This window comes from Periophthalmus magnuspinnatus, chromosome 20 (assembly GCF_009829125.3).
Source record: "Periophthalmus magnuspinnatus isolate fPerMag1 chromosome 20, fPerMag1.2.pri, whole genome shotgun sequence".
Taxonomy (NCBI): domain Eukaryota; kingdom Metazoa; phylum Chordata; class Actinopteri; order Gobiiformes; family Gobiidae; genus Periophthalmus; species Periophthalmus magnuspinnatus.
The window spans coordinates 9,918,554-9,933,709 of NC_047145.1; the positions used below are offsets into that span (position 1 = coordinate 9,918,554).

Here is a 15,156-nt window from a genome sequence, read left to right on the forward strand (position 1 = left end):
TTTAAAGATGCTGTACCTGATATTTACGGCATTAAAACATGTCACCAAAGTTACCTTATGCCTCCTGAGCATCCTAATTATTCCTCGTAATGAGTTTATAAGAATTTGTCTCAGAGCAGTGTGGAGTTTTGTCATGATGGTAAAGCTAAAAACTAGCATACTAACCACACACTTGCTGATTAACAGACAATAAAATGCTTTCTAATTGGATGCAGACAAAAAGCAATGGACATATTTTTCCCTCAAGAGCTGCTGATTCAATATATGTGCACTTCGGAAAGAGTTTTTTTCTCAAATACATGGCTTTTATAGGTGCACTGCGTAACATTTTTAGTGGAGGGTCCTCCTTGTCCTACCTGCTTGTTTCCATGGAAATGTTACTGTTAAGTCTAGAACGCTCTACAGTTTAGATTAAACCTATCGATCACAACCGAGACAGCTCTATGCGACATTACAATTCAGATCTGTGGAGAGGCAGCCCTGTTTACAGAAGAAACCATTGTATTTTTGAGAAACAGAAACGCTCATGATGAATAAATGCTAGATGGATATGTTTAATGTCATATTTTGGAACATTAAAGGCAAAGTATTATCAACAGCTTCATGGACACAAGTAGGTGGTAGACCCTCTACCAGAAAAGTAATATTATTTTGAAATAACGGTGCTATTTTTTTCTCTCTCTCTTACACACCTCTGTACATAGCCTAGCATAAAAAAGTAGGCGAGAGAAAAAATATTAGCGCCAACATTCATTTCCTTGTGTCTGTGGGAGGGAGCGTGCAGTGAGGGCATGTCCTGTACATTGTTCACACTCATTCTGCTGCTTAGCCCTGTTCAGGAGGCGCGGGCTTGGATGGAGAGCCAGGTTGGCTGGTCCCTGGGGTTCGACCGGGGAAAGCGTGTCGGGCCCAGAGCCAGGGGAGACCTTCTGGCTGCCACCTTGCTAGTCACAACCAAACCCCCCCCAAAAAACGAAAATGTGCTAGCGTTCTTTCAGCAAGCCTTCCAGATGTTCTATTCAGCTAGCAAAAAAGGTCTTTGTCAATGTCTCTTTTTTTTGTTGTTTTTGTTTGCTAGCTAGCTAACGGGAAGAGGGAGCGCTATCAAGGCCTATTGTTTGGATTCAATTAGGCGTCATTACGAGCTTCACTCTGATCACAGAGTTCATTTAGAAACAATGGGGGGAGGAAGATGTCTGCTGTTTGCTATGGCATCAATACAGTCTCCATAGAGTTACACAGGGGTCAATGGTGATTTGCTGTCAGGTATTTAAGAGAGGTAATAGTGAGGTGTCCACTAAAGCAAACAGGCAATTTAAGAGTTATTAAGGGTGGAATGATTCTGGAAGAAGATTTGACTGGAAATCTGCTTTGAGACATGGAAACAAAATTGTGTCTGTGACCTCTCTAAAGCCCACAAAACCCAAATGTTCGTATTAATCTGCTCTACAAGATCCTGCTATTTTTATTTCACTATTTTGTCTGTAAATCAAGATATGAACGTTAACCACAGACAAATCGAACACTTTCTTTCCCCTGAAGTCACACTCTCCAACGTTAGCAAGAGATTTGATTGACCAGAGGTGCAAGCAGGAAGGGGCGTTACCTTCAACAACCTCGCTCCGGATTGGCTCTTTGGTTGCTATGATACTCGCGATCAGAGCCGAGTTCACTCCAAATTCGCCCTTGTAACCGCCGCTAGCCTCGATGAGCTTCATTTGGCTAGAGCCGAACGCTAAAGGTGACGTCACACTCCCTTAGTCCACATCTTTATACAGTTTATGGTTATGCGCAACGACACAACAAAAGGAGATATGCGATTTTGAAGAACAAATCATATGGTTGTACTGTAGGTTGACCATTGTCACTGTGACCAAATAAAATGGCTACAATTGTCTTTACAAAAACAACACCAATAGAGTAGAATGAATGGAACATAAATATTAAACATAAACAATCATTCAAATATTAAAGGTGCACTGTGTAGTTTTTCTGGTGGCTTGCTAGTCTCCCTGAAAATGCTAGTACTTTGCTTTTGCCTGGCATCTTACATTTATTCACTGTCTACAAAGCAAAATAAATGAAAGACTAAAATTTAAGTCAATTCAAAACCGTAGAGACAAGCAAATGTTAGGCCCTCTGCAAGAAAAGTTACATAAACTGTTGAAAAAACCAAATACATCACGTGAATTGTACTTTTATTGAACTGTCCAGGTCAATGTTAAGGAAACAGTATCAATGTGAGTGACTGTGTTTATACAAATCACTAGTTACAGCACTGTACCAACAACAACAACGATGAAAAAAGTGCTTATGTTACGAAGAAGTTCTACCTCCAGGTTCACCTAAAAGGAAATATAGAGTCAGGTACGGCAACATAGTTTTATAGTCTGTCCACTGACCTCACCTTAGAGCGCTATAAAGAAGCGGAGTGTATTCTTGAGCGATTAACAACACGGCGTACTGCTGGAGAAGGCCACATTGATTTCACTACACCTATTATAATAAGCACCACTCAATCATGCCATCTCCACTGGGGCCTACAAACGCCATTAAGAGGTCAACCCTTCCAACAACAATCCATAAACGATCTATTTAATGTACCCATCGCAAAGGGGAAAAAAGGATGTTTCCCACATTGGCATCTGAGTGCGTTCCCAGAATTCAGCCTCGCTCCGCCATTTTGTTAATTGGATACTTTGCTAATTTTCCCGTCGGTAGCGTAGCGTTTTTAGCAGCCAGGAGGTAATGGTTGGCTTTTAGCGAACAGAGGCAAGGTTGTTCAGGAGCACTCGCCTCTGCTGTTCCTGCTTCGTCTGTGAGGTCTCGTCTTCGGAAGATAATGGTAGTAGTAGTAGTAGTAGTAGTAGTAGTAGCAGTAGCAGTAGTTAAGGCTTTTAGCGAGCAGAGCCAAGGTTCTTGTGGATCCCTCAACTCTCCTATTCCAGTTTTATCTGTAAGGTCTTGTCTTCAGAAGTTAGTAGTAGTAGTAGTTGCAATAGTAGTAGTAGTATTAACAGTAGTAGCAGAAGTAGTAGTAGTAGGTAGTGATTAGGGATTTTTGCGGGCAGAGCCAAGGTTGTTGTAGAGTCCTCAACTCTCCTATTCCAGTTTTATCCGTAGTGTTTCATCTTCAGAAGTTAGTAGTAGTAGTAGTAGTAGTAGTAGTAGTAGTAGTAGTAGCAGCAGCAGCAGCAGCAGCAACAGCAACAGTAGTAGTAGGTAGTAGTTGGGGATTTTAGCAAGAAGAGCCAAAGTTGCTGTATAGTCTTCAACTCTCCTATTCCAGTTTTATCCATAAGGTCTTGTCTTCAGAAGCTAATAGTAATAGTAGTAGTAGTAGTGGTAGTAGTAGTCTTTTAGTGAGCAGAGCCAACACTGTACCACAGCACTCACCTCTCCTGTTCCATCTTCATCCGTAGGGTTTCGTCTTCAGAAGGCTGCCGGCTCTCCTCTGCCTTGGATTTATTTGAACCCTTTCGCTCCATCTTGTCGGCGGGACGATCCTCCTTCCGTTGCTTTCCAAATCTGGACACAACAATGGAAGAAAATAAATGAGGAGCAAACAACTGCAGGGAAAACAAAATGGATGTAATTTTAGTAATAATCTTGTTCCTTTCATTCACTTATGTTTAATGATTCAACAAAAACGCTACTTTTAGTCATAGTTTTAGTCTATGAAAATGAGGTTTGGGCCAGCGAAAATATCACATTGATGACCAATGATGTTTTGGGATGTTTATGTTGGGATTTGAACCGGCAACCAATGGATTACTGAGCATATATTCTATCAACTGAGGTACTGTTGCTATCACAGTCCAGCAACAATGACCCATGTTGTAAAAATCAGCATGGCTCTTAACAACAGGAGGGCAACAGTAAAAAAAAAGCAAAATGTCATAGAAAAAAGTGAATAATGCATTAAAAGAGATTATTATGTTTTGTTTTTCTTGCTGGTTTAAAGCAAGAATCTCATCATGTCTTATTTTTGCATTTAACAACAACAGTGGGGTTAATCTTCTCTTTTCTCCCCCCAAATATCAGCACTGCACTTACCAAATTAAATATTGCGATAAACACTGAATATATACTACCTTGCCCTAATTCCAGATGTTTTATGACACGTCGGTCCTCTCCTTTCTGCAGCATTTTTAAAAGCACCTGGTTTTTTGTCTGCAGACGGAAATTAAAGTGTCAGAACTGTCAAAATCTTCAGGTGGGGATTTGAGTCGGAGACAGCTATAGGCAAACTCTCCCAGTGCACTCACTCCCTTATACCCAAAGAATAACCTGTCTCTTTCCATTTCACAATCACGTTTCACATCACAACTTAACTCCACCGAGAAAATAGAGGAGGAAGAGAGGAAATTGTGGGAAAATTCAGACACGTATTAAGCTAAATTTATCTTTTTAAGAATTCAGCCATAATATGCTCTGTGGTGGATGAAGTACTCAGTTATGCTAATTAAGTAAAAGTACAGATAGAAAGGTAAAAAGTAGTAGTAGTAGTAGTAGTAGTAGTAGTAGTGGTAGTAGTAATAGTAGAAGTAGTACTGGTAGTGATGGTGGTAGTAGTAGTAGTAGTAGAGGTAGTGGTGGTAGTAGTAGAAGTAGTAGCAGTAATGGTAGTAGTGGTAGTGGTGGTAGTAGTAGTAGAGGTAGTGGTGGTAGTAGAAGTAGTAGTAGTAATGGTAGTAGTGGTGGTAGTAGTAGCAGTAATGGTAGTAGTGGTGGTAGTAGAAGTAGTAGCTACTCAAAAGCTACTCAAGTAAAAATATCACATGAACAAATCTAAAGTAAAAGCATTAATGTACACATTTAAAAATGTATTTAAGAGTAAAAAGTAAAAGTATTTTACATGTGTTAATTAAATGCAAGAATATTGATTAAAAACAATAAATAATAATAATAACACAAATCAATTTCTTGATTTTTCTCATGAATTTTGTGGATTTATTTTGTTGCTCAAAGCCGAAGCTTGAAATCGAACACTTCAGTCAGGATGTTACCACAAACATGTGATGAGATTCTCGGCTCGTTGATGGGAATCTTTTGGATCCCCCCTCCTCCATCACTCTTTAGTCCTCCAGGTCCATATTACACTACACTTTGTAATCTATGTTTTAATATTGGTGCCTCATTAAAAACATACTGTTTTGGTTTGTTTAATTCACAAATGTTTAACACACATGAGTTATTCTTTCAGAAAACACTCCCCCAATACCCTAAAAGTGTCAGCCTCTACTGAAATAAAGGTAAAAGCTGTTAAGTTGAAAACTGCCACTTCATGACATCACAAGAATGCATCATATGTGTTCATTAAAAGTATTTGAAAGTAGAGGGTGTGTATATATATATATATATATATATATATATATATATATATATATATATATATATATTGGGTTGTACAGGTTGCTTGGTATGACGAGATGAAGCTGAAGAAGAAAAAAATAATGTATAAATAAAACATTTAAATGGCTGAACGTCATTTGTAACTTTCCAAACTTTTACATTTTAATGAGTGACACGACGGCAGAGGAGTAAATCCGGTTTAGACAGGTTTAGGGCCAGTCGAGGATGGTAAATTTCTCCGCTTGGATGAGTTCGTTGCCAGTGCATGACAGGAGCAGTGGGAAAATAGATGTGTGGAATGAGAAATAGAATGCAGTTACACGAGGTTGCACATTGTAAACATGGACGGTATGTAAGAACAGGTAACAATGCACTGGAAATATATACAGTACTGAGTAAACACGGGAGGTGTATGGAAAACACGGGGAATACAGGATGATAGGTTCACATGTGACAGTTGTATAGTAGTAGTGGTAGTAATGATAGTAGTAGTAGTAGTTGTAGTAATGATAGTAATGGTAGTAGTAGTAATGGTAGTAGTGGTAGTGGTGGTAGTAGTGGTAGTAGTAGAGGAAGTAGTAGTAGTAAAGGTAGTGGTGGTAGTAGTAATTGAAGCAGTAGTAGTGGTGGTGGTGGTGGTAGTAGTAGTTGAAGTAGTAGTAGTGGTGGTGGTGGTAGTAGTAGTAGTAATGGTAGTAGTGATAATTGTAGTAGAAGTTGTAGCAGTAGTAACAGTAGTAATGGTAGTAGTGGTGGTAGTAGTGATAGTAGTAGCAGCAGTAGTAGTAGTGGTACTAGTAGAAGTAGTAGTAGTAATGATAATATTGGTGGTAGTTGTAGTAGTGATAGTAGTAGAAGTAGTAGTAATGATGGTAGTAATAGTAATGGTAGTAGTTGTGGTAGTAATAACAGTAGTAATGGTAGTAGTGGTAGCGGTAGTAGTAGTTGTATGGATGGATTGGACGTAGTATCGACAGTAGTATTAGACATGGTTTAGACATGATTTAGACATGGTTTAGACATGATTTAGACATGAATTAGACATGAATTAGACATGAATTAGAAATGGTTTAGACATGATTTAGACATGATTTAGCCCCCGTGCAGTATTTCATAATTGGTTTGATGACTCTGTCTCACATGTTGAGTCCTGGTGTAGTCCTGCCACAGACCTGATACATACTTGGCTTAGACCTGGTTTACTCCTGGATCAGAGTGGGATATATGGTTAAAAGAATGTCTCAAATCCCTATGAGTCAAATGAGAACAGTGGAAGAGTGAGGGAGTGAAATATAAATTGGCTGTATACTATAATAGTAACAGAGACCTTGATTTCCACAGGGATGATAAAGAGAAGAATGTTTCTATGGGGAGAGATCTGTGAAAGGAATTCAATGCACGTGATTGGACTGAATGGACTGGGCAATTCTGCTGAGTGTTTACATTTCATAAAGCCATCAATGGTTTTTTATTGTGCCCATTCATCATGATGTGTGCCACGCAGAGCTCAGTATTAACAGCAATGCCGCTAAGTGATAAAGCGAAGGGATTTATCAGAGCTGAAAATACATGGACCATATAGTAAAAAGAGAATTTCTATAGCCGTAGCTTTTGAAGAAATTTTTATATGTATTTCATGATTTTTAGCTAAATTATTTGGCAAACCATTTCAGACATATGTAACTATCTCTTGCTATTACTAATGTACGCTTAAAACAGTATGTGTGAGCGAGGCGGCCTAAAACTTGGCTCAGTTACAACAGTTTTGTCAGGAGGAATGGGTCAAAATTCCTGCCAACTATTGTGAAAAGCTTATGGAAAGATAACCAAAAAGTTTGACCCAAACCTACAGTTTAAAGGCAATGGTACCAAACACTAATGGAATGTATGTAAGCTTCTGAATTTAAGTAAAAGAAAAAAAATATCTAATAAATCCTTCTCTCGTTATTCTGGCATTTCGCAAATACAAATAGTTTTGGTAATCCTAATTGACCCAAAACAGGAAAAGTTTAGTCTGTGACTTAGAAAGTGAGAAAAAAAAATAGTATGTGTCCGTAGCTTTGAAATAACTATGCATAACTTCTTTATAGGCGCCATTTAGAATACAAAAGTGATACTATTTTGTAAAAAGCTAAATAGGGCTGTAGCCTGTCCTGTCATTATGCATAAGCAAAATGATAAGCAGTTTGGCTTGTCTGATCTTCTCCTGCTTTGCTACAAATTATTCAGATCGCCCACTGGGACCAGCTTGAAGTGATTGGCCCCTATTCAGTGCTTTGGATATAACCTCTAATGTGAGCAAGAGCTTGGACCAAGATATAGCGATGGAGTCCCCAGGCCCACTGCTCCTGACAGGTTGCCTTGAGGCTTTGGTTGAAAAGCTGTGTTAAATGCAGAAATGTTTCCCTTCTGAGTCATTATAACTAAAAAGTGAGGCCAAATCAAAGTTGCGTAAGAGAAGAAAATGATGTCACTCATAAACGTAGACGTAGATGTGCACGTGACTTGAGAGCATCTTCAGTGATCACGTTTGGATTTAGCGTGAGTGTTGATTGGTATTGACAAAATAGCAAAATGCAACTTTGACATCAGAACACATTTGATTTATGAATAAGTAAATCAGCTCAGATTTGAAGCATAGATGCAGTAGTCAGCAGGTATTTAAGGTAGAAGTCCAAACCTGTCCCCTCTCATATGGCTCACCTGTGCTCTCTAATCTTCTGTCACAAAGCAGTGAAATCATTAACCTGAAGTCATTTAACCTGTAATGATTAAGTTTTAATGAGAAAATGTTGTTTTAACTCAAAATCTTGTAAAAACGAAAGACCTTGTAAATATACTTAATCCACGGTTGTCAGTTCTACGTTGTCATACATTAGAATGGCAGCGAAACAGGATAAAACTTCACGACTTCATCTTGTGCCTCGAAATATCTCCACCATTTCTCCTTTACCCCAAAAATACACACTCCGTCTACCCAAGTGCATTGGAGGCCATAGCTGTCAATGGAAGATAAGTGCACGCAAGGAGGTGATCGATACAGACTTAAAGATTTGGAGTTTGTCACTGTCACTGGAGAAGACAGTATAGTGAATGGTTCTGTGCGGCGGAGTGAGTATTGGCACCTTCGCGGGCATCAGACTGGCACTGCGATATTGATACAGTAGCTGATGAAGCCTGGTAATAAGGTATTGATTGGAGAATAGAGTCGGGACTGACACTACTGTAAGTCACGGTGAAAGACAAAGGAGTTCTTATATCAGATTGGAGCTTGGCTAAAGACTTCGGGATTCGAGGTAATTAGCAGCTTTAATTTTATGTGTTGGCTAATTATGCTTAAATGTTCTCAATCAGAGTTGCAGAAGTTGTAATGCTGTTGCTAGATTAAGGGCAGTGTTGATTGAATGTTTTAAGGGAAAGTCGTTTTTTCTTGTATTTTGATTTTGAAGGCTTTTTTAAACCACTTTTTTGAAACAATGGATGAGGGATACACACTAAGTAATAGTCCTGGCATAATAACTAAAAATGAGATATATGTCCATCCATCCATTTTCTTCTGCTTATCTGGGGTCGGGTCGCGGGGGCAGCAGTCTAAGCAGGGATTCCCAGACTTCCCTCACCCCAGACACGCCCTCCAGCTCCTCTGTTGGGACCCCAAGGCGTTCCCAGGCCAGCCAAGAGACTGAGATATATGTGTAATGTGAAATTAAGCTAGTTTTTAAGATACATTTTCTTGTCTAGTGCTCAGGGACCCATCACCAGATCTAGCTAGTCTTGGTCAGTTCTACCTTAGCTGGAGAAGTTTACTAATGGTGTATTTTTTGTGTTGATGGGGGAAACTGGAGCGCCCTGAAGCTCATCCAGACACAAGAAACATGCAAACTCTACACAGAAAGACCGCACCAAATCCGGAAATAGAACCTAAGATCTTTCTGCTGTGAGGGGTGAGATCTATAACACCACTGAACCACCATTATTGCCTCCGAAGTAGAAACACCACTGTAACTACTCAACTTGTATTTTGCTTATCTGCTGCAGTACTGTTTTAATTATGCATAAAAGAAAAAAAAGCAAGAAAACTGTGATAACTTACACCATTAGCATTATTATATTGAGCTTGTGTCTGCTATATAATTATAATATATGACACCTGTGGAGGATTATGTGGTAATTTACACATTTTAAATCAAAATATTCATCTAAAGTGTAAGTCACTCACACAGAAAAGAAACAAATTCACTGATTTCTGCATTAGAAAATTTGCAAAGGCCAAGGGAAGCAGATGTCGCCATAAATGTCATTACAAGAAAATACATTTGGAGAAGGAAGTATGTACAGAAACATACACAAATCACTCCAAATACAACTGAAATGGTAAACAACAATTAAAAACAACTACAACATGGTTAAACACTTTGAAAAGTACATTTTGCACAATAGGTTTGCTTTAAAAGTGCATTATGTAACTTGCCGCCATCTGGTCTCCAAGAAGATGCTATTTGTTTGCCTGCAGTTTCCTATGGCATGGCATAAAACCTGTTCGTCTTTATGTTTACTCAGTTACTGGTGTTTTTATTGCTCAAAAATACCTTGAAAAACACAGATTCTTACTATGTCCAGGATCACCTCAACACAGATCTGACTTGTTACTTGGCCTGGTGGCTTCACGGTGGTGGCTGCCATGTTGTCTTCATAGGGATCGATATGTTTAAAGCCATATTGTCGAACCTTTCAGGCAAAGCAACAGAATCATCAAGCAAGTCGCAAATCCTCTATCAGAAAAAGTACAAAGGGCAACAACTACTATTACTACAGCTATGACTATGACTACTATTACTTTTACTACCGTCCTCTGCCTCCTCCAATGGCCACTACTTTTACCTCTGCCCCTGCCCACTCTCACATCTCCCCCCTGTAAACAACAATAACCCATTTAAATGCTCGTAAAGCTGCCATCATCCTTCCTGCTTGGAGCCCAGTCGACCGGAGAGCGGGGTAATGGCGCGTCTCTAAGCGCCTGTCTGGGGGCAGGTGCGACGGATGCGCACAGACAGGGGAAAGATGGAGGATAAGACGTTTACTGAAGATTACACGTGTGCAGGCCAGATTAGATGAGTGGATATGCACAGACAAAGGAGCCATTTATGATCCTTAGGCAGTGTTTAGGGATTGTTCCGCAGTGGAGCATTAATCACTGTGCGTTTGTGAGCGATCTGACTGTGTGAGAATAGGCTGATGGAGATGTCGAATTGAATGGCATTGAATTGACGTGCATAATAGGTGAAGATGGTTAAAATAAAGTGATGGGTTTTGAAAAAAATAGTATATAAAGGAGTTAAATAGAGCGTAGATTAGATGCAAGATTAGGCAGGTTTCTAAATCGATTCCCGTTTCCTCCGTCAACCCAAAAGCATAAATATAGTAGGCTAATGTTCCCACTCGGTACTAGAGCAAAAGCTTGGACCAAGTTATGGAGATGTAGTCCCCAGGCCCACAGCTTCTGACAGGTTGCCTTGAGGCACTGGTTCAAGGACTGTGTTAAATGCAGAAGAAATGTTTCACTCTTGGGTCATTAGAACTAAAAAAGTGAGGCCAAGTCAAAGTAAAATTTGCAAAAGAGAAAAGAATTATGTCACTCGTATATGTAGATGTGCAGGTGACTTGAGAGCATCATCTTTGATCATGTCTGGGTTTAGTGTGAGTCCAGGGCTGAGTTTTGCCAAGAAACTCACAATATATGCTGGTTGATATTGGTGTATTTATTTTCCTTCTCCTTAGAACAAAAGAAAACACCATTTGGGTAATTTCAGCTCTAGAAGATCGTAGCTTTAAAAGGTCTCATACTACACAAAACTGACTCTTGTGAGCGTTAAGCCATATTATAATGTTGTTACTTCCTCAAAAACAGTGCTTTGTTTCATTTACACATTTGAGCAATCCTTTATTATTAGTCTGTCTACATCTCCAAAGCTCAAAATTCTCTCCTCCATGCCATGAAGCAGTAGTTTTAAATCTGCCTTTTAACTTGATCCTAAAAGAAGGTGTATGTTAAAAACACAGTGGAGCACTTCCTATATTACCACATATCTGAGTATCATCATCCTGCATCACTGCTCAAGTCCCGGGTTCAACTCCTGATGCCTTTTTGCGTATTCTTCTCGCTGTGTCTGCATGGGTTTCCTCAAGGTACTTTTATCTCCCCTATCAACTACAGCGCCTCATTGCTCCTGACAGGTTAAACCAACAGCAACATTAAAGGATGTCACCATAAATATACCTTAACTATATATTTTATGTGCACTTGCGATAATTCTCTGCCTTCCCTGTCACCACACGGGCTTCTCCTCCTCCTCCTGATAGCATTTTACTGACCAACAAACCCTCTTTAGCAGATACGTGCCAATCTTATATAATATTTACTTTCGAAATTGCAGTCGTCAATCAAAACGTCAAGTCTGGCGTGCTATCAAATGCGTCCAAATGTATTTCTGAGGAGCTAGCTTTTGTTGCTAGGTCTTGCACAAAACGTTGGGTAAACAGAGCCTTCATTCCCTATAATACATCATCATACATCACAGAAGGCAGAGCTGGTAACAACGCCAGCCCCATGCATCAATTTCAATGATTCAAGGCGGCTGTGCGGGATCGTCAAAGGGAGAGGATTAAAACAGAGAGAGGGAGACAAAATTAAGAAAAGTCTAAAAAAAAAAAAAGCGACTTTGATCATTTAGTGATTTCATCTCAGAGTTTGATTTGGGATTATCTGATAGGTTTAGACATCGGGTAACAAAGGAGACAGTGAGTGGTGTATGGGAGCTGGATGACGAAATGGACTGAAGGAGAAAAAGTAGTCAATACATATTTTTTTTAAAGTATTTATTTGAGCTATACACTAATTTGGTTGGAATTTGAGAGAAAAAAAAAAAAAAGTCACAACCATAGACTGTATATATAAATGGACAGATAGCTAACCTGCTAGCTGCTGCGTTCCAAACAGGAAGTGATTATGGATGAGCTTCTGGCTTCATCGGCTCCAATTCACTTTAGATTAGAAAACGGTCACTCTTCTCTCTGTAACTGCTGCTGTCAGATCATTTTGGTATTGCAATGTTCGTATTAACCTGCTCTACATGATCCTGGTATTTATGATTTTGCTATTGTGCCCATAACTCAAGATATGAATATTAATACCAGACAAATCAGGCGCCTTCTTTCCCTGAGGTCGTTCTTACTAGCGTTAGCAAAAGGTTTGATTGACAGGGTTGCTAAACTGGGAAGGGGCGTTATATTCAACAGCTTCACTGCAGATTGGCTCTTTGCTATGATACTCGCAGTCGGAATTCCAAACATGGAACTCTGCTTCAAATTCGTCTCTATAAATTCTAGCATCGATGAGCTTCATTTGACTGGAGCTGAACACTATGGGTGACGTCACACTCACTTAGTCCACTTCTTTATAAAGTCTATGGTCACAACTTTTTTTATTTACATTTATTTACTGATACCTGTTGGAGTATCTGGATTTTATGTGAACACATCACTCCTGTCCTCCACAAGCTCCACTGGCTTCCCATCCCTCAGCGCATCCACTTTAAAATCCTTCTCATCACATTCAAAGCTCTCCACAACCTGGCCCCTCCTTACCTCACAGACCTGCTCCACCACCACACTCCGTCTCGCCTCCTCCGCTCCTCCAGCTCCAACCTCCTGTCCCTGCCCTGTAGGACCAAGCTCCGAACCTGGGGGGACAGAGCCTTCTCCATCGCTGCCCCCACCCTCTGGAACTCACTACCTAAACCCCTCCGTGACTGCTCTGACCTCCCCACCTTCAAAAAAGAACTCAAAACTCACCTGTTCAAAATTGCTTTTAATGGTTGATTTTATGTTGTAAATTTTGTGATATTTTATTCTTGTATGTATTGTGAAGTGTCTTTAAGTGTCTTGAAAAGCGCTATATAAATAAAATGTATTATTATTATTATTATTCCATACTGCTGTTTTTCTGTACGCTCCAATCAGCTTGCTCCTCCATTTCCCCGCCCAATTGGTAACACCTCCCACTCTAGGAAGCAAGGACCAATCAAGTCCTCTACAGCTTTCTATTACAAAATTAAACGTATAGTCTGCCTAGGTTAGAAAAAAATGGCAGAAAAAACTCTACATCCTGTCTACTTTCTTCCATTTAACCAAAACTGAGCTGACTAAATCCTTACAGAAAATATATCGTTTAAATTATTTTAGATTTAATTGACTTGGCCCTTTCAGCTCTCAGCAAGTTGGCACCCGAGAATACCAAACAAACCCCAAAAGAATTAAAATGCAACTCCAAGTATGTTTTTTTATGAGCGAACATTATCACATGGCACAAATCACCTTCCAGAAATTAGCATAACCTTTTAATTCCAAAGTCTTCCTCCTTCCACCCCAAAGAAACGGACCGCCAAGATCGTCCAAGGTGTTAAATCTTTTTATTCAAATCTGTAAATGGAGGGAGCGAACCGGAAAGGAAGAAGCGAAAAAAGAGTGAAAAAAAGTGCTGTGCATCTATCAATTTGAGTAAGCGATGAGTAGATAATTTCAAGGGCAGACAGAGGAGAGATCATTACGGTTTCTGCTCAACCAAGCCGAAACTTAATCCGAATCTGAACTGAGGAATAAATAACAGCTCCTCAGCTCACTGCCTTTCAATAGAGATCAGACAGAAGCACCAGAGTCTACCCTCAACTTTGGAAATTGGAGATATTTTTTAAAATGCAATACGAAATGTGTTTTAGGAAGTCTTGTTCGATGACTGCTAATGTAACTTTGAAAATTGTGTTGTGAAATTGTAGGGGGTGAAATTGGGAGAAATGTTGTGTGGGTAAATGGAACGGAAAAGTAAATTCAAATGGATTTGCAATCAAAATTTGGAGTAGAGCCAAGATTTTTTTTTAAGTATTAAAGAAAAATAATTGTACTCAAAAAACCCATGATTTACCAAAGAGATGTAGCTTAATTAATTTTTCAGCTGCTCCGCTCCTTGGAGATGTTATTGCGTTAGATGTTTCAGGGTATAGCATTAAACATACCTTTCAATAGACATCAGACCACAGCACCAGCAGAGTCTACCTTCAAGTTTGGAAATTGGAGATTTTTTTTTTAATGTAATATGAAATGTGTTTGGTAAGGCTTGTTTGATGCCTCCTAATGTAACTTTGTGAAATTTGGTTTGTGAAATTGAAGGTAGTGAAATTGCACGAAATGTTGTATGGGGAAATGGAACGGAAAAGTAAATTCAAGCAGATCTGCAGACAGAAATGGACGAAATTGTTCATTTTTAAACAAACATTTAAAAAGTACTAAATGTATTTTTAGTACTTTTGATTTAAATAAATATTAATGAGAGAAATGTTATCACTTTGCTTTGAATGTTTCACTGCATGGCATTAAACTGTCTGCATGGAAACAAGCTAGTGATGCCACCAAGCTGATATACAGGTCAGATCTATGAAAAGGCGATCCTGCTCCTTGTAAGAATCCCTGTTTTTCAAGGTATTTTTGAGCAATACAGATTTAATACCAAGCTTAATCAACATTCTAGGCAAAGTAATAACATCTCCATGGAGATGAGCAGAAAAGTTGCATCTTTAAATGCAGTTTGAATCGAAATGGGACTGTAACCCACAAGCTCGCAAACGCAATGAGACTTTTGAGGCATCTGAGCAAAAAGTTCTGAAAATGACTAATTCATTTTTAATGCAACATTAATTTAATCATTTTCATGCACTGATTTCTGTTTTGAGATTAGCGATACATCTCCCA

The 15,156-nt window shown here is 39.2% G+C and overlaps 1 protein-coding gene across 1 annotated transcript in view; it reads right to left on the reverse strand.

Annotated features, from left to right (window-relative positions):
- The window catches only part of LOC117388682 (partitioning defective 3 homolog), a 513,479-nt gene that overhangs the window by 158,839 nt on the left and 339,484 nt on the right, over nt 1–15,156 (reverse strand). Inside the window, exon 20 of the mRNA XM_033986268.2 lies at nt 3,397–3,528. Within this exon, the coding sequence (XP_033842159.2) occupies nt 3,397–3,528 (132 nt within the window). The remainder of the gene's footprint in view (nt 1–3,396; nt 3,529–15,156) is intronic.